General features: G+C 39.1%; 1 protein-coding gene across 11 annotated transcripts in view; it reads left to right on the plus strand.

Annotated features, from left to right (window-relative positions):
• Positions 1-27,816, plus strand: part of VTI1A (vesicle transport through interaction with t-SNAREs 1A) — a 419,756-nt gene that overhangs the window by 1,197 nt on the left and 390,743 nt on the right. For 10 of the 11 annotated variants that reach the window (XM_035269082.3, XM_009010288.4, XM_003734520.6 and 7 more), the window contains exons 2-3: positions 10,930-10,988; positions 14,879-14,989. In XM_035269082.3, the coding sequence (XP_035124973.1) occupies positions 10,930-10,988; positions 14,879-14,989 (170 nt within the window). The remainder of the gene's footprint in view (positions 1-10,929; positions 10,989-14,878; positions 14,990-27,816) is intronic. The other variant, XM_078346501.1, reaches the window with a different exon arrangement.

The following is a 27,816-nucleotide window of genomic DNA, read 5'->3' on the forward strand; positions in this document are numbered from 1 at the left end:
CTCTACAGATTTGAGTAGTTAAATTATACGATTTGTTAGGGAAATTGAACCTTCATCTGGCTGCTAGGTTTGTCCCTATGCTAGCTCCGGGATATAAAGCGTAGAAAAGGGGATGCTCATCGATCTGTGGATGGGTGGGCACTTCACTTGCTCACTTGTCGTGGTACTAACAATAATTTATCCCACACCTAAGTTGTCATTCCTCTTCCCTTTCCCTACGTCCCCCAAAACTTATGTGTTTATAAGTAATTTTCTTCCCTTATTTCTTTGTTTTTCTTCCCCTCACCTATTTTCTGTTAATAGGGATATTTGCTTGAAGCCAGGATCTCTGAACTTACACCCCACTCATCTCCTGAAGTCCCCAGTTAGTTCTGGAGGAGATGGATGATGTCTTAAAGAGGTTTATGAGTCCAAGTAAGGGAACAAGAGGAGAGAACCAAGGTAGTATATACCACCAAGCACTGCTGCCTCAGATTTTTGTGTCGAAAGTGGCTGATGGCCTCATCTCTTCATGATACATCACCTCGCCGCTTCAGTTCTGCTTTTCTCCACTGCGGGAGATCATCTTGGTTTTTGTTATTGTTGGAGACTACTTCCTTTGAATTGAGTCCCAGAGCCTCAGAATATCAGGACTTGTGGTTTCAGTTAGACTTTTACTAATTTTTCATTGTAATTGTTTTAGCAGTAGAAACATTTCTTTGGGTTATTAGCTTTTGTATTGGGAAGCTGTTTTACAAAGTATCAAAATCATCCTTGGATGCAAAGTTGTAAAAACTATTTCCAAGAAAACAGATCTTGTTACCATGTTTTTCTTGCCTTTATATTTTAATGTAACAATTCTTAACTTATAAAAGAAAACTTTTTCAATTCAGTTCCTTAAAAGTAAAACTGTGCCTCTCCTTAGCTATAGTATTATGTAAGATCCAAACAAAGGAGCCACATTGCAATTGAGAGAAGACTGCATTACTGGCACTGGAAAAATGCTTGCTGACTTGTATTACTGAATAATCATAATTTTTTTTTTCTTTTTGAGACAGGGTCTCCCTCTGTCACACAGGCTGGAGTGTAATGGTGCAATCTCAGCTCATTGCAACCTCCGTCTCCTGGCTCAAGGCTACTCCCACCTCAGCCTCCTAAGTAGCTGAGACTACAGGCACAAGCCCCTGTGCCTGTATGATTTATTTTTGTAGGGATGGAGTTTTACCATGTTACACTGTGGCTGGTCTCAAACTTCTGGGCTCAAGCAATCCACCCACCTCAGCCTCACAAAGTGCTGGGATTACAGGTGTGAGCCACTGCACCTGGCCTAATCATAATTCTTAAAAATGCATTGGTTGCCCTCTTAATAATGACTTGTTATATATATAACTTATATATATATATAACTATGGCAAAAACAGTATGATGACTAGTAATTATTATCTATCTCCCTGGGCATCATTCACAAGTGTGCTATTCAGCTAAAAGTGACCCAGACGAGGTGAAGTATAATTTCCTTGAGTTAAGAAGGATAAAAATTGGAGCAAACTTTCCAGTCCAAGCAGTTCATTCTCCAATATAGTAACTTATTTAAATTGGAGTAGGTAGATCTGTTGAAATGAACTATCTGTGCTGTGCATGTTACAATGTATTAAAAGTATTGCTTCCAAAGAGAACAGAAGAGTGAACACTTAAAAATTTTAAGAAAGAAATTTGATTACTCTGTGATATTTTTTAAACAATAAAGAGACTTTGCTCTTAAAGTGTTTGAATCTTAACTAATTTTAGTAATTGAACTGAGATGGTCGAGTTCTTTCTTAGTTGGTACCGTTATGGAACTATATTTGAAAGTTGTTTTTAAATTATTACCGTTCTGTGGGAAAGTCAGGAAAATGGATGAGCAGAAACTATACAGCTGGTACTTTATGGTGATGTTCCTTTTCCTCTAGTGACGTGGGTGAATTCTTAAGTGGGGACTGTTTTTCTCTGGTGCAAAGATTCCATTACATGAAGTAGGCTTACTGAAGGATCTTAAACAAAGAAGTCTTTTTGCAATTAGTTGCCTTCTTTACCATTCACAGAGAGATAATGATCTCTTGTGAATCACTTTATGGCTGACCTCAGAATTGTACCAAGAAAGTACAGCAAAATGATTCAGACTCAGACATGACATCAGATCTGTTTAGAACCCTAATTCTGCTACATACTAGATGTGCAGTCATGGACAATTGCTTGGCCTCTCTAGGCCTGTCTCCTCCATCTGTAGAATGGGAGTGAGAGAGAGTAATAATTTCAACCTTATAATGTAAAGATCAATGAAATAAAACATGTAACACACTAGTACAGTTCTTACATGGAGAAAACGTGTGATGTAGTAACCATTAATGAAATTGCTGCTGCTGAAGACAACAGCTGGTAAGATTAGCTGGGAGCCTGCTCTTCAGACTTTCTCATATTAACTGAACTCTGAAATCTTACACTTCAACTCTTGTTTCCTTTCTGTGCCTAGACCAGAATTAGGTAGATTTCTCTTGATGAACACATTTGAAAGGAGGTAAGTGATTAGGGCTTTTTGGGTATGAAATTGGAACTGGGCTTTGGACTGAGGATCCTAAGGGGAGGAATTGGAGGAGAGAAGTGAAAGTGTTGTGGGACAAGGCAGGTGTCCTTTCTGTAAGGCAATGCCTGAGTCTAGTGGATTAGTTATGCCAAGCCCTGGCGGATTGTCTAGATCATCTAGACTTAGCCACATGTGGTTGAAGGCATACACACACTTCTGTGATTCTGTCTTGCCTTTCAAGGTGGTTACAGTGAAATAATTCAGAAAAGTTGGCTTTTGTTCATGAATACTGTGGTTTGCTTAAAATATATTTGGCTCTAGAGCTGTAATATCTACATGTAGCTATTGAGCATTTGAAATGTGGCTGTTGCTTCATTGTGAAATGTTAATTTTTTAGGTACATGGTTAAATATTAAAACTAAAAACAGTATAAAAACTAATTTCACTTGTTTCTTTTAACTTGAAAAAAATACTGCTACAAGAAAATTTAAAATTGCTTGTGTGACTTGTATTTCTGTTGCTCTAGAGAGTTATGCTTGAAGGAGTGGCTCTAGTCCTAATTCAGGAACTCACTGCTACAATAGTCAGTTTGTTCCTTGTTAGGATTCAGGCTACCTCAAAATCAATTTCATGAGCTGCTGGGCAAGGTCCAACTTTTTCAATTGAGTGTACAGGGAAGATAGTCTTTAGCAGTTACTGATGGCTCAGTACGTCTCATAAAAAAAATTAAGCATTTATGGAGTTGTATGCATCTTTGAATAATATAAATACATGTAAACAATTCGTCTGTGTGTGTGTGTATCCATAGATCTGTTTGTGTAGTGTCTATATATTTTTGTTCAATTTAGTCAACCTGTTGGCTTTTTTTAAAATAAACTTTTTATTTTAGAACAGTCTGAAATTTACAGAAAAATCACAAAGATAGTGCAGAGAATCCCATATGCCCCATGCTCAGTTTTCTCTGTGATGAACATCATGTTAATATGGTACATTTGTTATAGCTAGTGAACCCGTATTGTTCCATTATTACTAACTAAAGGTCATATTTTATTCAGATGTTGTTTTGTTTTGCTTGTTGCTTTTTACCTAATATCCTTTGACTATTCCAGGATCCAGTCTGGGATACCATGAAATGTTTAGCGCTCATGGCTTTTTAGGCTCCTCTTGGCTGTGACAGTTTCTCAAGCTGTCCTTGTTTCTGGATGACTTTACGGTTTAGAGGAGTACTGGTCAGATATTTTATAGAAGGTTCACTTAACTGGGATTTACTCAGTGTTTTCCTCATGATTAGATTGAAGTTATGAGTTTTTGGGAGGAAGACCACAGAGGGAAAGCATCATTTTCATCATATATCAAGAGTACATACTGTCAACATGACTTATCATTACTGATGTTAACCTTAATCACCTGGCTGAGGTAGTGTTTGCCAGGTTTCTCTACTGTAAAGTTACTCTTTCCCTCCCTTTTCTATACTGATTGGAATAAAATCACCTATGCATAGCCTATACTTAGGGAGTGGGGAGTTATGCTCTACCTCCTTGAAGGCAAGTAACTACACGGTGGCTCAAGCCTGTAATCCCAGCACTTTGGGAGGCCGAGGCGGGTGGATCATGAGGTCAAGAGATGGAGACCATCCTGGTCAACATGGTGAAACCCCGTGTCTACTAAAAATACAAAAAATTAGCTGGGCATGGTGGCGCGTGCCTGTAATCCCAGCTACTCAGGAGGCTGAGGCAGGAGAATTGCCTGAACCCAGGAGGCGGAGGTTGCGGTGAGCCGAGATTGTGCCATTGCACTCCAGCCTGGGTAACAAGAGCGAAACTCCGTCTCAAAAAAAAAAAAAAAATTATTTGTAATTCCTTTCTATGAGAGATTAATTCATTTATTTACTTATTCAGTCATTTACATCAGTATGGACTCTTAGATATTGATTTTGTCCTTTGTGTTATATTCCAATACTACTTTATTTTCATGTTGCTCAAATTGTTTTAGCTTTGACCATTGGGAACCTTTTTTAATTTGGCTTCTGTGTCCTTTTGACATACCCTTATCATTATGCTTTCTTTTTTTTTTTTTTGCATTTTCTTGCTTTTTGATAGTATGAGATACTCCAGGATCATCTTCACTCTTTCCTGTTTCAGTGCTAGAATCGGCCTTATCTCGGAGGAATCCTGTTTCCTTTAATTAAAGAAGGGCATTACAAACCAAGATCTGGACACATGTGCATTACTCCTAGGCTGTTGTTGCTTCTGGAACCTCTCAGCTGACAGAGCAAGGAAATTCACATGTATATACTAAGCCATGTATATAAACATATCTATAAGCATTTGCATATATAATCATTTGTATTTATAGTACGTTAAACACAATTCATATTAGTATCTCCAACTCTAATCCATTATCAGATGGATCATTCTAGAATTGCTTTATTTCAACACTGACCATTCTATGGCATGTTACACAGTGTATCATCGGTAATATACCCATTTCCGAATTCTCTGTTCCTCTCTTAGTGGTTTGACTCCACATTTCTCAGTACATACATAATTTCTGAGGCTAGTTTTATTTTAACATATCTACATTGCACAAAGACAGGTACCAGTAACTGAATTCAAGTGAGTCTTGACACTTTCACTGTACTTTAATGAGATTCTGGGCTGATTAAGCACTTCTGTAATAACTTTGCAAAGGGTTGTGTGTATATCAGCACTAATCACTTCTGTTAATATTGAGTAGGAAATGAGAGGCCAAGGCAGGAGGATCACTTAAGCCCAGGAGCTCAAGGTCAGCCTGGGCAACATAGTGAAACCTCATCTCTACAAAATAAAATTAAATGTAAAATCTAGCTAGGCATAGTGGCATGTACCTGTCATCCCAGCTACTCAGGAGGCTGAGGTGGGAAGACCCCTTGAGCCCAGGAGTTTGAGGTTACAGTGAGCTATGATCATGCCACTGCACTCCAGCCTGTGCAGTGAGATCGTGTCTCTAAAAGAAAAAAAAAATAATTAAAAAATATATTGAGTAGGAAAGAAAAGATCATACTATGTTACATGTATGTATATCAGCACTTACCAAGTTTATAGCCCCCCCCCCCAAAAAAAGCCAGTGGGAGACTTTGTTTATATATTAAATAGTACATTTTAGATAATACATATAGAGGTTAAGAGCTCAGTTCAGAACAACAGACCCCATTAGAGTTCCAACTCTGCCATTTGTTAGTTGTTGAACTTTCAAGAAATAATTTAATATCTTTGATCTTATTTAATGGCTTGAGAATGGAATAGTAATAGTGCCTCTAAAAAGTTGTTTAAGGATTGACTATAATAATGTTAAACACAGAGTACCATGTACAGTAATGATAGCTGTTAGGTACAAATGTTTGAATCCTAGGAACATGTTATTTGAAAGAGGATGTCATTTGGGGCAGGCAGAATGAATCTCTTTGGGGAATTACATGTAAATGCTGCCAGGTTACCAAAACTTAGTGTTGGTAGGTATTTCCAAGGTCATCTAGTTCAGTCTCCTCTCTCCCTCCCTCCTTTCCTCCCTCTTTTACTCCCTTCTTTTTCTCCCTCCCACCTTTCTTCTCTCCTTCCTTCGTTCCTTCCCTCCTTCTCTTCTTCCTTCCTTCCTCATACTTTACCCCTAAATCATCACTTTTAAGATTTTGTCTTCTTAAAAATATGAGGAACACTATAAGGACCAATCAAAGGATGTCTCTGTTCCATCATTATTTCTGACAGCAACATCACGAAATGGATTTTATGAAAAAAAGATCTAATTGTATTAGATCTCTACCCAGTTTAACAGTTTTTTTTTGTAAAGGGAAATTTGTCATTTCACATGGGAAGATTTGCCCCAGTCCTCCCTAAAATGAGTTTCCCACCCCCCTCAGTTTCTCTGTAATAAGTATGTTGTCACATGCTAAGACTGATTCATTCATTCTGTGAGCACTTAGTGACCCCTACTATGTACAGCTCTCTGTGCTAAATACAGAAATGGGACAAGATTTGTCAAGAATGGTCCCTGTCTTCAAGGAGCTAAAGGTGAGCCTTAAGAGGAAACTGCAGACTGGGCTCAGTGGCTCAAGCCTGTAATCCCAGCACTATCAAGCCGAGGCAGGTGGATTACTTGAGGTCAGGAGTTCAAGATGAGGCTGACCAACATGGTGAAACCCCGTCTCTACTAAAAATACAAAAATTAGCCATGCGTGGTGGTGCACGCCTATAGTCCCAGGTACTTGGGAGACTGAGGCAGGAGAAACACTTGGATCTGCGAGGTGGAGGTTGCAGTGAGCTGAGATTGCACAACACTGCACTCCAGCCTGAGCAAAAGAGTGAGACTCCATCTCAAAAAAAAGAAAAAAGAGGAAAGTGAAGAACCTAAGTTTTAATAACCATTGGAACCCCTAGAGCTGAGCAAAGAACTCTAGGAATTCAAAGGAGATGAGGTTATGTCTCAGGAGCTCACCTAGAAGGGTAGGTGGGGTTTGGACAGACAGAAACAGGGAAAGACTATATTATCAGAGGTTGCAATAAATGAATTCAGTGGGCATCTGTTGCGCCCAACAGCTTTCATTCTATCTACTCAACTTTCTATTGGGGAACCAGTTAAACCCCCTTATTCCAGTCTTGGTTGAACTGATAGGCTGCCGTGCCCTCTGTATGTCAAGAGGTGAACATACTATGCAAGCAAGGACATTCATAGAATTTTTGCCAGGAATTTGATCAGAGTGAACCAAGGAAAGAGAAGAGTTAGAGCTGCTCAAGACTCTTCTTTAGCAGAGACTGTCAGTAAGGTCCTATTCCCTTGGTACCCTGAGCTACTCCTGATACTGTCTTTCCCAAACTGGGTGGCTCATTTTTGTCCACTGACTCTATGAACCACCCCACATTATTCTAACAAATTCTCTTTTTTGGCTTAGTTTAGCTAGAATCACTTCTGTTGCATTCAGCCAGAGACCCCTAAATGGTAGATTAACGGACTTAGAGAAGAAAAAACAAGATTTGTTTGGGTGGCAATGAATAGTCTGTCTGTAGGCTGCATACTAGGAAGCTTGTAGTTGGAAAAGGATGCTTGGCTCTGGAATGTGGGGGACCTTAACTGCTAAGCTCAACGGATCCATCAAAGCCAAATTTTAGAAAGATTAAGTGGGAGAAGGAGCAGGGAAACAAGGCGGTTAGTAACGTAGCTTCTTTTATAAATTCTTGCACTGTCTTGCATTATTTATTTAACTTACCTTGCCAAGTTTTTGGAAACTCATTATATATGCCTATATTCATTATAATGTAGGACTGTAAAGATGATTAAGACATGCTTCTTGTCTTCCCAGAGCCCCTCAACTGAAAGGTTGTTCGTGTGAGGAATAAATGAATAGGATTACATAAGAGTTATAGATATTTTATGTACAAGAGAGTGATTAACTCTTACATTGGGCTAGGAAAGGCTTCAAAGAGGTGATGATTTCTGAAGAGAGCTTTGAATAGAGATTTGCCAGATGGGCCTGGTGGAGATAGGTATAAGCATTGGGATTACAGGTTTGAAGTCCTGGAAATATATCAGCATTAGAGATAAAGATTTAGGATCATAAATACATGATATGGTCATTTAAAAATAGATGAAATTGCCCAGGGACATAGACGATAGTTATAAAAGAAGAAAGACATGGACTGAACTCCAGGGAACATCAGCAGTTAAAAGATAGCCTGACAAATACAATGCCTAGCAGAGGACCGTGAGATAGGAGTGAACATTCAGGAGAATTACCAGAGCAGGGCACCGTGGGAGCCGGTAGAGGAGAAAGTTACAGGATGGGAGGAGGAAAGTGTAAGAAGCCACAAGATTAAATAAAAACAGGACCTAAGAATGTCTATTAGTTTGGGGAAAGGAAGGGCTATTAATCTAGTGAGAGTAATTTCAGTGGAATGGTGGGGGCAGGAATTAGTTTACATGGGGAGGATGGGGAGATGAGGTGGGGAAACAGAGTCTACCCTTGCTTTCAGGAAAACTAGCTGGTGATGAAAGGAGAGGGATATTAGCAAAGGGGAATACAGGTCAAGGGAGGCTTCTTTCTTTGTTTTGTTTTGCTAATGAGAAGAACTGATGCTTATTAGTCCTGGAGGTCTGTGGCATGGGCTTTCCTATCAACTGAATACCTTAAAGAGAACAAGCTGTTCCTTCTGATATGTAAATATACAATCTCACTTCTGATCCAAGATGGGCCTGTTTTACTCTGTATTTTTCTCTATCACAAAAATATAGTGCTATTCTAACTGTAACTGTGTGAAGATACTGAAAGGATTGAAATGTCCCAGAAGCAAATAAATTTGGGATCATATATTAAATATTTAACTTGGCCATATGTAGATTAACTTTTCAAGGAGGGAAAATCAAGTTGAATTCTAATCCCAAATGTGTATTCTTCTTAGGGAGAAATATTTTGAGTACATATAAAACACCTTATGTGGCAACTGCCTCCCTCCCTAGTTTGGGGATAACAAAGGCAAAGGGTTAGGATTAGCAGAATCTACTAATAATCTGATCATTGTTTTAGTGAAATAACAATTTCTACTAAAGACTTCCCCCTTAGGCTTGGCTGTACTTCTGAAGGTTGGTCAGCTAGTAGGTGTTGTGCCCATTTCAAGCTTCATGACTTTTCTGGTCTAGTTTGTTAGTCAGTCTCATTAGGCTCCCAGGTGACATAAACCCAGTTTGAAATAAAGAACAAGAAAGTTATCGGCTCAAGAAACCAAACTATGATACAGTCAAGCTTTTGTAAACTCAAGCCATTTCAGTTATTTCAAGCCAGGAACTAACTATATACCTCTCTCTGTCTCTCAGTTGTGCTTCTTTTTTGGTGCAGGATTTATTTTCAGCCATTGCATACTTGCTTTCTTCTTTGAGCTAGACCAATGGATGCCAGCAGCTTCTAGACTCATTTTCTCATTACTAGGAGAGAGGAAAAGACTTGCCCCTTGCTCTAGAACTTTGTTATCCTTGGGTCATATACCTATCCCACCCCCTATCCCCAGAGGGGTATAGCCAGAGGATTGAGTTACTAAGGTTAGTCCAGCTAGGATTAGATGCCCATCATTTGCCGAGTCATTGTGACTGAAGAAGCAGAGTCTTTAGGGAGATAGCATTCTCCATTGCCCTGCTTGGTGAGGAAGGAGGCCCTTGAAGAGTAGGGGCTGTTGCCTGAAAAGAGAAGAATACTAGGCAGACAAAAACTAGAGATGTTCAATACATTTGGTTTGCACAAAACTTAACTAGGGTATGTGAACACATAGACTGACTGGTTGGAATGAGGGTATGTGAAAGCTTTGTGAAATTATCTACCAGAACATGTCTCTCCTAGAGAAGGGAATTACAGTGGGTTATAACTTGATTGTATTAGAAAAATAAACCATCCTACAGAGACTTAGCGCTTTACAATATAAAAGTAATTTCACTTGCATCAAGCTTATTGGAGCTAAAAGTAATTGAGTAGATATTTTTTATTTCCATTTGAGAGAGTACAGACTGAGTCTCAGAATAAAAGATAAAACTTTCTTCCTCAGGATCCCATAACCATTGAGTAAGACAATAGCTTTCAGTTTGGAGTCAGTAGTCCCAACTTCAAATACTTATTCCATTACACCTGATTCTCCATGCTACTGAAAGTACAATTTTTTAAAGGGTTATTCTTGCCCAGTTTTAGGAAGTGTTTTTGTATGTGACTTATAAATTGTATTAACAAATTGTTCCCAATTTATTAAAGTTATGACTTCACAGATTCCTCAGGCCACCACAAATCTGCTCCTGTTGACCTAATCTCTCCTAAAGGGCAACATGATTTTTAGGCTCTCTTAAAAATGTGTGGTATCTCGGCTGGGCACAGTGGCCAATGCCTGTAATCCCACCACTTTGGGAGGCTGAGATAGGCGGATCACCAGGTCAGGAGTTCCATCTTAATCAACATGGTGAAACCCCGTCTCTACTAAAAATACAAAAATTAGCTGGGCATGGTGGTGCACACCTGTAACTTCAGCTACTCAGGAGGCTGAGGCAGGAGAATGACTTAAACCTGGGAGGTGGAGGTTGCAGTAAGCTGAGATTGTGCCACTTGCATTCCAGTCTGAGAGACAGAGCAAGACTCTACCTCAAAAAAAAAAATGTGTGGTAGTGTGTATCTCTTAATAATTAGGTACTCTATTGGATGATGTATTTCTAGATAGCCTGGAAACAATGGCTTAAAGTGGTTTCAAACCCACCAAGACTGATATGTTCTTTTGCCTTATGTTCTCTAATCTGATTCGCCAGAAAGGAAAAAGGCATATAACAATTGAAGTTTTTAAATATTAAATTTATTTATATCTTTAGCAATTTCTTGGTATTATTGTTTGTTTCAGATGAAAAGAAACAAATGGTTGCAAATGTGGAGAAACAGCTTGAAGAAGCGAAAGAACTGGTATGTCCAGACTTAGTAATGTATTTTAACACACAACCAGAGCCGTTTACGCTAATGCCTTCCTCTAACCTGTTTTATACATTGTGGAAATGTGAAGCCTTGCTTAGTAGCATTTTATTCAGAATTTGTCCATGTTTAAATTGAAGAGATTATAATAGCTTCTTGGGATTTTATTCTTCTTAATAAAGGTGATTCATTAAATATTTCTCATTTTTATTCCTTCATAATATGTTTCATAAATAACAGCTGTAAATAGCTAATGCTGGATAAAGGCATACTGCGTACCAGACACTGGATTAGAAGTATTGCGTATTTTATAATATTTGATTTTCTCCAAAACCATGTGAGACAATATTATTTGTCAAAAACAATAGTCTCATAGTTTCTCCTATTTTCAAGCTCCCAAGTTTCATAGATGACTATAGAAGACATGAGACTCCTAGTTCAGAGACAAAAGATTTTTATGGCCCACAACAAAAGCAGATGCCAGTGTTTCCGGCTGGTTGCATCAGTTCCTGAGTTTCAGTTCCCACAGTGGTGATGTAGGCAGACCTAGATATATGCCTACAACAGCATTGAATGCCTTATAGGCGAGAGCCTAGGAAATGTGCCACTTTATAGCAACCTATAAGCAAGGCTGTTGTTTGTCCCAGGTGACACATTATTTCCTCTCTCTGAGCTCCTTGCAAATACTAAAAAATGGCTCAGACAGAGTGCTCAGGACCTTGTATTCTTGGCATACCAGGCAAGACATGTAGGAGCATGAGAGAATCTTGGCAAAGTGATTCTCAACACTGCTACTACTCCCATTTTATGGATGGGGACACAGAGACTTAAAAGATTAAGTAACTTGTTGGAGGTCCCAAACCCTCTTCAGTGATAAAGATTTGTTCCTAGTTATGCTGAACCCAGAGCTCTGGTTCATCCACTACTTTTTTATATGAGTGAATTAGTAAAACATGGAGCAAAAAAGGACTAAAAGTATGTATCTTAATTTGTGCCTTTAAAAGCCAACTACTACAAGCATGAGTATGCATTGTCTCAACTTGTTACTACGCATTGTGGCCCTGGATGAGTGTGTTGCTTTTCTGTTTTATTTTATTTTTGATATAGAGCCTCACTCTGTCACCCAGGCTGGAGTACAGTGGTGCAGTCTCGGCTCACTGCAACCTCCACCTCCTGGGCTCAAGCAATTCTCATGCCTCAGTGCTCCGAGTAGCTGGGATTACAGGCGAGCAAATACCACACCCGGCTAATTTTGTTTGTTTGTAGAGATGGGGTTTTGTCATGTTGGCCAGGCTGGTCTTCAACTCCTGGCCTCAGGTGACCTGCCCACCTCCCAAAGTGCTGGGATTACAGGCATGCACTACCACACCCAGCTAATTTTGTATTTTTAGTAGAGACAGGGTTTCACCATATTAGTCAGGCTAGCTTGAACCCCTGACCTCAGGTGATCCACCCACCTTGACCTCCCAAAGTTCTGGGATTACAGGCTTGAGCCACTGTGCCCAGCCCATACTCACCTTTTGATCAGGACCTTGGGAAAAAAACGTTTTTTATTTGACTATTGGGATTAATTGTGTTTCTGCTGAACATCTGGTTTCCATTAGTCTCTTGGACACTACACATTTTGTAATGATGCCACATAAATGTTGTGACAACATGGAACAAATGCATACGAGCCTCATTCTTGGTTTCATTCTAAGTGCTTATTGTGTTTCCTTTTTCTTTCTTACCTACTTTTAATTTAGTTTTAAGTATCCATGTAAAATATCTTCAACAAAAATATACTTAAGTCTCAGATTTTGACTTGCATGTATATTTGCAGTTACTTTTCTGGATGGTCCTCTTTAGCTTGTTAAAACTAATAGATGATTTCAGAGAGTTGCTTTAAATAATTGTCTTGCTAACTAATGATTTTATTTGTTGGTGCTTCACATGTATGTTGTCATAATGATTTAAACTATCATTGTTTAAATCAAGGCTTATTAAAAATTTTACTTTATAATAAATTGAAGCCTATTAACTGAAATGTGATTGTCTGGTTTATCTGTATGCTACTATAGTTACTAGTTGCTAACACTGAATAGAAGTTTTATTAATGAAAAGCTTATAGTGTTCTAGAAGGAACTTATGAGAAACCTTTAAAAGGTAAACTCCATGGCAACATTTTTCCAGGTGATTTTAACAGACACGGCCTGGGCCAATTTGCTGTCGTGACTAGTTTTTATTTTATTTATTTATTTAGAGACAGAGGCTCGCTCCATCACCTAGGCTGGAGTGCAGTGCATGATTCTGGCTCACTGCAACCTCTGCCTTCCAGGTTCAAGCAATTCTCCTGTCTCAGCCTCCCGAGTAGCTGGGACTACAGGTGCCTGCCACCATACCTGGCTAATTTTTGTATTTTTAGTAGAGATGGGGTTTCACCTTATTGATCAGGCTGGTCTCGAACTCCTGACCTTGGGTAATCCACCCACCTCAACCTCCCAAAGTGCTGGGATTACAGACATGAGCCACCGTGCCTGGCCTGGTTTTTGTTTTTTAATGGCAACTACAAGTAAGCCACTTCTGCTGTCTCGTATAGTGCTTTCTGTATCTTCCTTATCACTTGCAATCATCATTACTAGAGTTAATTTTAACCTGGCAATTATCAAGTAAGAAACACTGTTCTAAGTACATTATGGGAATTGCCTCATTTAATTTTCACAGCTGCCCTATGAAAAATATACTATTTTATAAGTGGGAAAAATAAGGCACAGAGACATTAAGAAACCTGTTCAAGATTCCATGACTAATAAGTAGTAGAGCCTATGATGTGAACATGAGAGTCTGGCTTCAAAGCCTGTGTCCAAACCACTATAGTATTTCTGCATTGCTGCCAATTAAACTCTTCTGTGTTGTATCCTGAGTGTTATATGACAGCAGCTTGTTAAAAAAAAACAAACAGTGCCCTGCTGTGATTTCATTGAGCTATATGTAATAGCATATTACTGCATCCATTTAGTGCCGTATCAATGTGGTTATGAAGTATTGAGAGTTAGGCTGAAGGTAAAGATCACATGTTGGTTTGTACATGATTTTCCTAATTAGAAAACACCTGCCAGAGTAAATGTCACCAAATCAGGCTTGGCTGGTGTTTCATGGATTAACCATGGGAAATACTAGCTTACTTTTTCTTCCCATAGTGGTGGAGGTTAATGGTCAGAAGACAAAACCAGGTTGGATTGAATGATAGGCTATTCCAAGTATATTGAAATCAAATTATTAAGAATGTTTGGATTAATGTGTGTCTTTTATTTTATTTTATTATTATTTTTTGAGATGGAGTCTAGCTCTGACACCCAGGCTGGATTGAGTGCAGTGGTGCAGTCTCAGCTCACTGTAACCTCTGTCTTCCAGGTTCAAACTATTCTCCTGCCTCAGCCTCCTGAGTAGCTGGGATTACGGGTGCCCATCCCCAGGCCTGGCTAATTTGCTATTTTTAGTAGAGACAGAATTTTACCATGTTGGCCAGGCTGGTGTCAAACTCCTGACCTCAAGTGATCCACCTGTCTTGGCCTCCCAAAGTACTGGGATTACAGGCCTGAGCCAGTGTGCATGGCCAAATGTATAAGTTTTAAAAGAAATTATTGGCAAAGCAAGTACTCAGGCACAATGTGTGTCACTTGGCAAGTACTCAGAATTGTTGAACTAAACAAAAATTAAGGGTAAAAGTAGTTTCAATATTATTTGATCATTCAGCACGCCGAGCCTGGTTCTTCAGTTGGTACATTCAGCACCCTGACCCTGGTTCCTCAACTACAGAATGAGGAATTAGAATTAGATCCTTTCAGCTCTAAACATTTGCTCAAATAAGAATAAGAATAAGAATGTTTCTCTCCGACTTCTAGCTTGAACAGATGGATTTGGAAGTACGAGAGATACCGCCCCAAAGTCGAGGGATGTACAACAACAGAATGAGAAGCTACAAACAAGAAATGGGGAAACTCGAAACCGATTTTGTGAGTCAGATTCGACCCTTTGCCATATTTACTTTTTTAAAATTGTTTCCTCCTCATTTCTCAGTCAGCATTAAATGTACAGTCTTTCGGGCTCATGTAGAAGACAAGCAACAGCTATCATTCTTTATGACGTAGGGAGCTAAAAAATGGCTATAGAGTTAGCTAATGGTGGAATTTAAGGTATGTTGGATTAATGACTCACAAATAGATCCAAATCATGCGGCCCTTTGAGTCCGAATGGCATTTACTGGTACCTAGCATTTATTAACATTTTGAAACTCAGTTTCTGGCCTTTCAGGGTTTGCAGCCTCTAAGATGCAGCCTTTACAATTGCACTCCCGGACCTCAGGGGCTCATAATCTCCCGAAAGCAAATCTGTATTTTTGGATGCATGTTTCTATGTCTTTTTTTTCCTGGGATAAATTCTACAGACTTAATTAGATTTTTTAAAGGATATATTATATCCTTCCCCCGAAAAGATAAAAGAAACTACTTTCAATGCACAATTTATATGTGATTTTTTATATTAATTGCCCATAAGAATATTTAGCTGTCTCTTTCTATATATCTGGCATTTAACTTTATCTGCTTTATAGCAAATTGAAGAATATAAATGTAAAGGCATAATGTTGATGTTATTAGTAATTAAAAATTAATAGGAATAGAAAAGATACAGCTGAGTAATTCCACTCCTGCATATATATAAAAAAAAAATTAAAAGCAGCGTCTGAGAGAGAGATTTGCACATCCATATTCATAGTAGCATTTTCACAGTAGCAGAAAGGTGGAAGCAACCTAAGCATCTGTTGTTAAATAAATGGATAAACAAAATATGATGTATCCATACAGTGAAATATTACTCAGCCTTAAAAAAGGAAGGAAATTCTAACATATGCTACAACTTGGATGAACCTTGAGGACATTATGCTATGTGAAATAAATCACTCACAAAGACAAATACTACATAATTCCACTGATATGAGGTATCTAGAGTAGTCAAATTCATAGAAACAAAAAGTAGAACAGTAGTTACCAGGGACTTGGGGAGAGGGAGAAATGGAGAGTTGTTTCATGGGCAAAGAGTTTTAGTTTTGCAAGACTGAAACTTGAAAAAGTTCTGGAGATTGGTTGCTCACCAATGTGAATATATTTAACACCACTGAGCCATACAATTAAAAACGGTTAAGATGGTAAACTTTATGTTATGTGATTCTACCAGAATTAAAAATAAAAAGATACAGATAAAAATATTTTTAAAACACTGCTAATGATGAAAGGACAAAGAAGTTAACACAATAACAACTAACTGTTCTCATAGGCTGGCAGAGGAAATTAGGTTTTCAGCAAATTAATTAAATTTCATATAACTCACGTTAAAAAAAAAAAGATACAGGTGAGGAAAGATCTGAGCCTTACCTATGAGCAACAAGTCATGTGTTGACTGATAAATCGGCTGTATTTTTGAATCTGGGGCCCAAATTCACAAGGAATGTCAAGAATGCGTAAGGATCTTTCCACCTCATTCTTGCCTTAGGTGTTTTGCTTTTGGTGGGTATACCTACTAGACAACCGTATACTTTTCCACTACAAGACCAACATCAATGGACTTGGTAGATATCCCTCCTAGAGTCTGGAAATAGTATGATTTGCAGTTATGCATGCTTGTTTTGTATTTGAATGGCTATATTATCATGAGAAGTTGAGGTGGATCATATCAATTACTCTGATGCCTTTTAGACCATGCTCCTGTTAATTAAAGAAAACAAAACAAAAAAACTCATGATGGGCCCAAATTGATAAAATAAATGTATATGCCTAGGTCTGTGCTCTGTAAAATTTTCTCCAACTGCTTTGTGAAAGGCTAGTTTTGCTAAGCAAGAAATATGAAATATAGTGAGAAAATTGGGTTAATTTAAGAACTTGACAACTCAAATTTATACTGAGAAAATTCGAACTAAAGTTAAAGTTTCCGTATAAATGATGAAAGCAAAATAAAATATTGATAAGGATTGTTTTAGCTTGCTTACCTCATTTTTAATGGAACTCTTTTCTGAAGATTTTTCTTACGGGTTCTAGAAAAACAAAGGGTATCGGGGCCGGGCGCAGTGGCTCAAGCCTGTAATCCCAGCACTTTGGGAGGCCGAGGTGCGTGGATCATGAGGTCAAGAGATCGAGACCATCCTGGTCAACATGGTGAAACCCCGTGTCTACTAAAAATACAAAAAAATTAGCTGGGCATGGTGGCGCATGCCTGTAATCCCAGCTACTCAGGAGGCTGAGGCAGGAGAATTGCGTGAACCCAGGAGGCGGAGGTTGCGGTGAGCTGAGATTGTGCCATCACACTCCAGCCTGGGTAACAAGAGTGAAACTCCGCCTTAAAAAAAAACAAAACAAAGGGTATGAATTCACAAGGGCTGCGACAACAAAGTACCACAGACTGGGTGGCTTAAATGACAAGACGTTTGTTTTCTCACGGTCCTGGAGACTGGAAGTTGGAGTTGAAGGTGTTGGCAGGTGTGGCTCCTTTTGAGGCCTCTCTCCTTGATCTTTAGTTGGCTTCTCCCCACGTCTTCCTGCTACACTTTTCCATGGCCCAGTTTCCTCATCGTGTAAGACATCAGGCATATTGAATTACGGCCCACGAGAACGACCTCATTTTAATGTAATCACCTCTTTAGAGACCCTATCTCCAGAGTCAGTTACCTTCTCATTATGGGAATCAGGACTTCAACACAGAGATTTAGGAGAGATATAATTCACTTCATAATATTTAGGTTAGTTTTAATCTTTTATTCTTAAAATTTTTTTCAGAAGTTAAATGACTTCTGTGGCAATCTTTAGTCTTTTTTTGTTTCCCAAAGAGTACAATACTGGGTAAAGTCCTTTAGGTATTTGGAAATTGTATGCTTGGATAAGTGTTCCTTTCTGGGCTATATTTTCTGTTATAGAGAAAAATGGAAGCAACAACTATGAACTAAATATGTATTCTCTAGGCCAGGGATGTCCAATGTTTTAGCTTCCTTGGGCCACACTGGAAGAAGGATTTTCTTGGGCCACACATAAAATATCCCAGCACTGATGACAGCTGATGAGCTAAAGAAAAAAAAAAATTCACAAAAACCCTCATAATGTCTTAAGAAAGTTTATGAATTTGTGTCGGGCCGCATTCATAGCCATCCTGGGCTGCCTGCGGCCTGCTGGCCATGGGTCAGACAAGCTCGATTTAGGCTATCATTAAAAATTCATGTATTTATGTGTATCTGCTACCACAGCTTTCTTCTACCATGTTAGGAAACATCTTTCACCGCCACTGCTGCTATTGAATAGTGATTTGCAGTTTGTAAAGTACTTTGCCATACGCGATTTCATTTCATTGTGTGAAGAATAGACAGCAGATATGGATTACTATCCTCATTTACACATGATAGAACAAAGAGGCTTAGATTAATTATAGATTTCATGCAGCAAGTGTTTCTTGAGTTCTATGGTGTGTCAGGCACTGTCACACCATAGTGACACCTGCATTCTAGAATGACACCATGGTGACATTCTAGCACCTGCATTCTAGGTGCTAGAATGCAGCAGGGGTGAACAGGATAAAGTTCTTGTTGTCATGTATCTTAAATTATAGCAGGAGAAAAATCTAGTCGGGAAGGCAATAAACAAATACATACATATGATAATTTCAGGTAGACATACATTCTATAAAAAAAAATAAACTGAAGAAAAATAAAGCGAGTAAGTGAATAGAGAGTGGCCAGCGGGGTGATTGTGGCCATTTTTGCCCAGGCGTTCTCTGAGGTTTAAGTGAGAGCGGAAGAGAGGTGGGTGTGGTTGCAGAGGATGCAGAGGAACGGTCTATGAGGGCATTGTAGGCTGTGGCAAAGACCTTGGCTTCTGTTCTCAGTTGATGGAAAGCCACCAGAGGACTTTGAAAGTGAACGGTCCTTTGACTCTGTTTTACAGCTTTCTTCATTTTACCACACCATCTCACAGGATGTATTTGAATAGAGTGTAGAAAATGTCGGCGTAACTCCCTTGTTTTAATTATTGTTTCTTTTATATATTTAATCCCTTTTTAAAGTGGAGAATATCTATTTAAAGATATTTGGTAACTTTCTTATGCTGACATATCATACCTAGAAATATTGAATTTTGAGAAAGAATAGCAGAAATGGTTCTTCAGCTCTATGCGTATTGCCATTGAAGCTGTTCTCCTGTTGCCCTTGTAAATAGCAGGACTTTGGGGGAGCATGTATGTGCATGGGGAGAGGCAGAGGACAACTCAGTACTGTATTGTTTGACTCCTTTGTCCACTCGCTTTCTTTCGCTAGCCCCTCATTCTCCTCTGCCTACCCTTTGGATGCCTGGATTCTTCCACTGGCCTCCTCAGTGTCTGATCATCTTTCCCGCAGCTTCCATGGCTGCATCTATCCTAACTGGTATTTGTAGCTGAGACCTCTTGATAGCTCTAGGTTTATATTTCTTCCTGTTTATCCCAGAGTCTTTTAAACACATGCAGATTCAACAAGTACTGGTTACTTCAGAGTTATCATTAATTTTTCAACCTTGTACCGCCACTGGGTCACTGAGAATTAGCAGATCTACCACCTAAATATCTCTACTACTAGAAGCCTTCACAGTGTCTCAATCTGGATAATTGTAGTACTCTTTCCTAATTCTGTTCTTCTGTCATTCAAAACCCTCTATACCACTCCATAATTATCTTTTGAACACACTGATCTGTATAGATAGGTTATGCCATTACACAAAATCCCACTGAATCCTCATTGTCTGCTGAATAAAATCTGGGTCAATTTCTAGGTATTCTGTCCTGTTCCATTGCTTCTTCACATGTCTAGTAATTTTATTATAGTATACTTGGTGTTATGTATACTATGTTGTTATAAAGCCTAGAATTTATTATTATTTTTTAGAGCAGTGCTTATTGTCATCACTTCTTTAAGGATCTTTTTTTTTTTGAGACAGAGTCTTGCTCTGTTGCCCAGGCTGGAATACAGTGGCACAATCTCAGCTCACTGCAACCTCCGCCTCCCAGATTCAAGAGATTCTCCTGCCTCAGCCTCCTGAGTAGCTGGGATTACAGGCGCACACCATCACACTTGGTTAATTTTTGTATTTTTAGTGGAGGTGGGGTTTCACCATGTTGGCCAGGATGGTCTCGATCTCTTGACCTCGTGATCTGCCCACCTCAGCCTCCCAAAGTGCTGGGGTTACAGGTGTGAGCCACAGTGCCTGGACAGGATACTTTTTAGACATTTTTTTTTTCCCTAATCATTCTACTCCTTCCTGTATGAAATTTTAATAGCCACAGATATTCTGTATCTGTACATCTCATGTACTATGGCCCCTTGGAGGGCCACACGTCTTTGTAATATCTTAAGATTCATCATCCTCCCAAGAACTAATTTTTGCCTCTGTGAACTTGATTCTCCTCCTGTTGACAATACATGCACTAGAAAATGTGAAGCTTTATTCAAGCAGTTAGATAGTTTACCAGCAAATCCGATTGGTCCTTTCAGAGTTTATTGTTAGACTTTGTTAGGACAGGTTTAGAGTAGCCCTGCTTTTGCGGTGTGGCCTTTCTTGGGTTCCTTTTGAATGACTGGAATGTTTAGTAAGCACTGTCTCTGATGTTTTTTTGGAATTCCATCTCCCACCTCTAAAATATCTGGTCAATCCATTACTCCCCAGTACTTGTTCTCTGTGAGACCTCATGGGGTCTTGTCCTCTGCATATGCAAATTCGTTTTCAGCCAAAGACTTAAGGGGACCACTTTCTCGGTTTCTGGAGCTCCTTCTCTATGTGGCTACTCACCATTACGCTGCTAAAGTTTGAGGATGCATCCCAGCAGCCCTAACCCCAGTGTCTGGCCTGGCTTCTAAGATCAGTGACCTGCTGCACTCCATTTGGGTCCCACCTTCATGTGCTGCAATCAGGAAGTTGCCTCCAGGGACATGAGCCATGTGGGGCTCATTTCACATGTTTTTCTTCTTTAAGGAATAATACTCCTATACTGCTTGTTGTCCAACTTTAGAAAACAATTGATTCGTGCATTTTGTCCACATTCACATTTGTTTAGAACAGGAGGAGTCATACACCAATTACCCCACCATGACTGGGAATGAAAGTTCAGTGTTGTTTTGCTTTGTTTTTTAATTCCTTAACAGATAATTTTATATATCACAGAAGGAAAAATAATAGTCTACTGTTTACTATAGGGAAATTGCAACTCTCCTCTGAGTGTTGAGTCTAAGTATGCTAAAATGAAATGACACTAGACAGATGAACGGGAAAAACCAAACAAAATGTATTGTGTGCATAAGTACAAGGGGCCACACACAAAGTAGGAGACTCAAAGTAGGGCCAGATAACTGAAGCTTTTATATTGTGCAGAAAAGCTAGAGGTTTGGAGCATGCGGACAGGTTATCAGAGCTAGAGGGGAGGAAGGCAGGCAAGCAAAAGTTGTCTTGGCTCTGCCGATGGAGCATCGCAGGCAGCAGCCCTCTGGAAGAATGGATGGGAGTCTGTGGTAAAGCTTTCTCTGTTACCTTTAAAAGTGCCAGGCACAGTGGGTCATCACTGTAATCCCAGCATTTTGGGAGGCCAAGGCGGGCGGATCACTTGAGATCAGGAATTCACATAGCCTGGCCAGCGTGGTGAAACCCCATCTCTACTAAAATTACAAAAATTAGCCGGGCATGGTGGCGCACGCTTGTTGTAATCTTAGCTACTCAAGAGGCTGGGGCAGGAGAATCTCATTAACCCGGAAGGCGGAGTTTGCAATGAGCTGAGATCGCGCCACTGCACTCCAGCCTGGGCAACAGAGTGAGACTCAGCTCAAAAAAGAAAAGAAAAAGCGTCAGACTTTTAAACCTCCTTTTCCTGTGAGTTCATCTTTCCAACATGCGGGTAAAGCCAGTAGGAGTTGGAGTGGGGGCGCTCAGAGAAAGCCTGTTTTGCATTCGCTGTTTACTTCTCTAAAACAGATTCCCTCGAAAATGCAGATCTCCAGCTTTTCAGAGCCACTCCTGTGTTTGTAGCCCCTCTGAACAGCTATCTCAAAATATGCCAAAGAAGTATATTTTGGGGTGGCATACTTTGGTTTTCTTCGTTACAGTGGCTGATCATAGAATATAATTTGTAACTGACTAAATACCTGTTTAAAGGATTTTAGAATTCATGCGGTAATTTGCAGTCAGCGTTGTGTGAGTGAGGGTATTACGGCAAGTTAGCGGTCATACTTACGTTTCCATTTATACTGTTACCATTCCTGGTGATTGTGTTCACTTACCTAATTTCATTCTTCTTGAGATATATATATATATATATATGCTTCTTATAGCCTAATATCGTTCACTTGTGGCTTCTTGTATAGCCTCAGAGGAAGTTAGGAATGTTAGATTCAGAAGAGGTCAAATCTAATCACCTTATTTTTTAGATGAACAAATAGAGGAGCAAGGAGACCAAATAACTTTCTCTAAAGTCACACTGCTTTCTGGAACCAGAATCAGAATCGAGTAACTAAGCACCCATTTTAATGTTCTCTTCAAAATCTTTTACAACCTGCCTGCTTTCGAGTTTCCACAAACATTTATTTAAAGTTTGGTTAGGTATTTGAAAACAACTTTAAAAAATCAGAATTCCTGTAAACTGTTCTTGTAATTTCTTCCTTCAACACTGGTATGAGGTTAGCTAGGGCCATCTCATGACAGAATATTCCAGGAAAATGAACCAGCCAATAGGAAAAAAAAAAAAATGTAGTGGAGGATTTTGTCAAGTTTAGGATTACTGTTGCTTCTTAAGAAAATCAAAGCAAATTTTAGAACCCTAAATGAATACAAACAAACCACCCCCCAAAATTGTATAAAATGTTTGACCAAGGCTCAATAAGTAGAAAAAGAAAGAAACAAGTAAGTGGTGTGCCAGTTTAAGGTTCCAAAGGTTATGAGGACGTGGTGTGTTGAATGCTTTTTCACATCTCTGATACTGTGCTATGATGCTAGCACCATCTTGTGGTTGAGTTGTATATTGCATAATTCTTTTTTCTTGTAACAAAGCTGAACTTCCTTTAAGACATACACAGAAGGATTTGGGGTGGATGAGTAGATCTTAATCAATGTTAAAAAGAGAGCTTTTTAGCCCCAGTCTCAAGTTCACTTCTATCCCAGGTCAGTGGTGCCCGAATGCTGTCCTTTTCCTGTTTGGCAGGCTATGTGATGTGATTGTTAGACCAGCTCCTAGTGCAGAGCTGTCTACATCAGAGAATGGCACTTCTATTGACAGTCTCAGCAGTGAGGCTGAATGGTCCTAGAAATCCAACTACCTGCAGACTATCAGAGTTGGTCCCTTAGGTCAGGGTTCAAAGGATGTTGTGGAACAGCTTGAAGCTTTTACTGATACTACCTGTACTCTCTCTTTTCATAGGTGAATGGACAACTTGAGTATCTGAGTTTATGAGTAAAGCCAGTACCCATATTCTTTTTTTTTTTTTTTTAACTCGAGATAGATTAAAGAAGTTCAAATGAGAAAGGTGAATTTAAATTTTGTTTTCGTTGAAAGGTCAAGAATGTATGCTTCTGTTTACATTTTATCTTTTCTGTACTTAGAGCTTCCTGGGATATCGTACTTGTATTTCTGTGGAAACTATGGGAAACCATGAAAACATGTTTTAGAGGTGGTAATATGTGATGATTATAGCATCGGCTAATCCTTCTTACAGGACCATAAGTGCATTCTAAAAAGAAATGAGAAAGACTAGATAGAACCACCTCAGAAAAGGACATTTTCTTTACTATGTACACTTAATGAATATACCTGCTATTAAAAAAATTACATTTATTGTTTGATTCTATGTAACTATAAAACCTGGTCATCATAGAATATTCTGAAAATAAAGAAGAGTAAAAATGAAAAAAAAATCACCAGTGGCCCTATTATCCCCAAAGAACCATGTTGTTCATTTTGGTTTGTTTCTTTCTGATCTTCTCTCCTCTTCTTCCTTGCATAATTTTTTGTTTCATTTTACATGACAATGAGGTCATTTGATCCTTTTTTTTTTTTTGAGATAGAGTCTCCCTCTGTCACCAGGCTGGAGTACAGTGGCACGATCTCAGCTCACTACAACCTCTACCTCCTGGGTTCAAGCAATTCTCCTGCCTCAGCCTCCTGAGTAGCTGGGAATACAGGCATGCACCACCACACCCAGCTAATTTTTGTATTTTTAGTAGAGACGAGATTTCAGCATAGTCAGGATGGTCTCGATCTCAACCTGGTGACCTATCTGCCTTGGCCTCCCAAAGTGCTGGGATTACAGACTTAAGACACCACACCCAGCCCACATATTCTGAAATATAAGATTGTAGCATTAGTATCTTCCATTTCTATAAATTCTTGATCATTTTGATAGGTGCATAATATTTCCTTGAATGATGTTAGCTAACCTTTCATTGAATCCTAATATATTTCCATTTACTTCCTCTATTATTTATGGTGCTGCAATGAACATATTTGAAGAGGATTATTTAATTAGGATCATTTCTCCGAAGACCAAGTCAAAGGGTATTAACAGTTTTATGACTCTTAATAAAATATGCCTGGAACTACATTTTCACTGTGGCTCATCAAATCACATTTGTTCTTTCTCCATAGTTTCTCTGTGTTAGAATGTGACTTTCAAAATAAAAATCACAGTAGACCAGGACCATTACTTTACAAGCATTACTCACTTAATCCACAAACAATTATGTAAGAAATACACTGTTACTTATGATGGTGGGGATTTTACAGACTCTAGAATTAAATACAACTGAGATTCCTTTTTCTAAGATACTCTTCCATGGAAGATACATTTAATGTTAGTAATGCTACCCAACTGCATGGTTCTCAGAATCTGTTCTAACCCTAAATTTATTTTACATTCTTAACATTTCTTAATCAGAAACTGAAGAATATTTCTTTTAGTTATTTGGATATGACTATGACCTTTAAGAGAGAAAGTACTACTCTATTTGTATGTTATATGCATGTGCATACCCATTATTTTCCTTGTTTGCATTCTTTTTTTCTTTTTCTTTTTTCTTTTTTTTTAAGATAGGGCCTTGCTCTGTCACCCAGGTGGAGTGCATTGGTGTAATCACAGCTCATGGTAATCTTGACCTCCTAGGCTCAAGTGATCTTCCCACCTTATCCTCCAGAGTAGCTAGGACTTCTGGTGCAAGCCACCACAGCTGGCTGTTTTTAAAATCTTTTTGTACAGACAGGGTCTCACTATGTCACCCAGGTTGGTCTCCAACTTCTGAGTTCAAGTGATCCTCCCGCCTCAGCCTCCCAAAGTGCTGGGATTACAGACATGGACCACCATGCCCGGCCTGCATTCATTTTCTTAAAAAGTTACTTCCCCATTACTGAGGCTCTGCTAGGTAAAATTGTTAGAAAATCATCATGCAGCTGCCCTTCATTGTTTATAGGATTCTTGTTCCTGGTCTTGACTTTGGTCAGTCTTCTCACAGATCTCCTGTTAATTTCAAAGACCAACACAGGAAAGGGACCCATCAGGTAGGGAATTTCCCAAAAACCTATCCTCACTGTTGTCAGTGCCTTCTGGAGCTGATCTGTGCTTGTGTATCACCCTGCTCTCCTTATCTAAGAGCCTGTACAAGGTTCATGTTCTTGACCCTTCTCCTCATCATGTACGCTTGATTAGAATAATATGATGTGTTAAAGATTTTATTGTTAGTTCTATGTGCTGAATTTGAGTTTGATCTTAATAGATTTTCTTCACTTTGAAAACTCTGACACTTTCTTCCAATGTGACTATTTTATGATGACAACTTTGGGCTTGAAAGTGTTTGCCTTTAGCTTCTGTAAAATTTTATAATCAATAAAATAAATTCCATGCTCACTGTAGTCATTGTCAAAGTTGAAGTGTGTCCTGATACAGATATCTGTGTGCCTATGCACCTACACGGTCATGTGCGTATAAATTAAGTTCATGTCAGATTCCCGATAGAATTCTGCATTTTAATTGGAATTTTTTCCCACCTACTTATCAATATTTATTCATCATTGGAATTATAGCTATGTTACCTTTTTTTTTTTTGAGACAGAGTTTCGCTTTTGTTACCCAGGCTGGAGTGCAATGGCGCCATCTCGGCTCACCGCAACCTCCGCCTCCTGGGTTCAAGCAATTCTCCTGCCTCAGCCTCCCGAGTAGCTGGGACTACAGCCACGCGCCACCATGCCCAGCTAATTTTTGTATTTTTAGTAGAGATGGGGTTTCACGACGTTGACCAGGATGGTCTCGATCTCTTGACCTCGTGATCCACCCGCCTCGGCCTCCCAAAGTGCTGGGATTACAGGCATGAGCCACCGTGCCTGGCTGCTATGTTACCATTTTATGGCGGAAGGAGAAAATTTTCGTTCTGACTTTATGGCATTTCTAGTTGTTTGAGTTTTCCAATTAGAAGAAGTATGTATTTTCCAGAAGCAGTGCTAACTGGCTTTATATACATATATAGTTTATTGGTTTTAAAACAGTTGTTTCTGTTTATAATCCTTTTCAAATGACTAAACAAATTATTATCAACTTGTTTGCTTGTTTTGCCCAGTGGCTTTGATCTTATCTAGGAAGTAAAGAGAAAAGATAAAACCAGTTAAGATTTGTGGGGGTCTGGCACATCTGCCAGGGGGCTTCCGACCAGCAGAGAGCCTCAGCCCCACTCAAGAGTTCTTAACCTGGAAGAGGGAGTGCGCGGAAGAAAAGATAGATAGAGAGTGGGGTCTGGAGGACTGCCAGGCAATGCCGGAGCAGCAAGTGCCAAGACAGCAAGTTTATTTGTGCAAACTACAGGTTATATACCTTTCAGTGCTTGAGGAGTGACGTACATTCCATTGTATCTTGAAATAAAATCACAAGAAAAGGGGTACAGAAAGTATGACTCTTAATCAAAGGGTGTACAGCAAAGGGACAATAAAGTTTGCAAAAAGGGGGTCATAAATCTAAACATGTGTTTTTCTAAAATCAGTTAAGCAAGCAAGTAAGATCGTTAACAAGGTATAGCTGGACCTTTCCAAATGTCATTCTAACCTTGCCTATTCATATAGGATCATATGCAAACAATATGATTAAGTTAGCAGAGGTAAACAAAGCCATACAGTTATTGTGCAGAGAAGGAACTAGGAGGCACACAATGTCTAACCATACAATGTCTCGTTAGACCACAAGGCCTGAGCTCAGCCCTTCTGTTGCAAATGTCAGAGGCAAAGATTGATGTTTATAAAATCAGTGCAACCAGACTTCCTCCTTTCCCTTGGCTCAACAGCCTCCAGGAGAGGAGAAACGTGTATGGGCTCAAGCTCAAGATGGCGAGGGTCCTGTCAAGGGCCCTTCGCAGGAGCGATCCCCACAAAGATTCTGGTGACAAATTTGGCTTTATTGTTAGATGGCACTAGATGGCACTGTTTGTTTGCAGAGTGCCATTTTTTACAAAAGAAACTATGGTAGTAACTGAAATTACTGCCTCATGAATAAAATATTTCTGATGGGATTTGCATTTCTGTATTGGCTGAAGACACTGTGTTGAATGTTTTATTAACCAGCCCAGTGCAACTGTCAGCCTATTAAAGAGATCCAATGGTCCCTGTTTAGATAAATAAACTAAATAAATCCAATTCGTCAAATTGTGTTCCTGGCTGTTTATTTTCCATTCTTTTGATGTACAGTTTATTTTAAGTTAAAGCCACATCGGTTTAAAAATTAATGGGAAAATGTTATTTGGTGTTTGGAACATGAAGAAGCTAATTG

Source organism: Callithrix jacchus, chromosome 12 (genome assembly GCF_049354715.1).
Source record: "Callithrix jacchus isolate 240 chromosome 12, calJac240_pri, whole genome shotgun sequence".
NCBI lineage: Eukaryota > Metazoa > Chordata > Mammalia > Primates > Cebidae > Callithrix > Callithrix jacchus.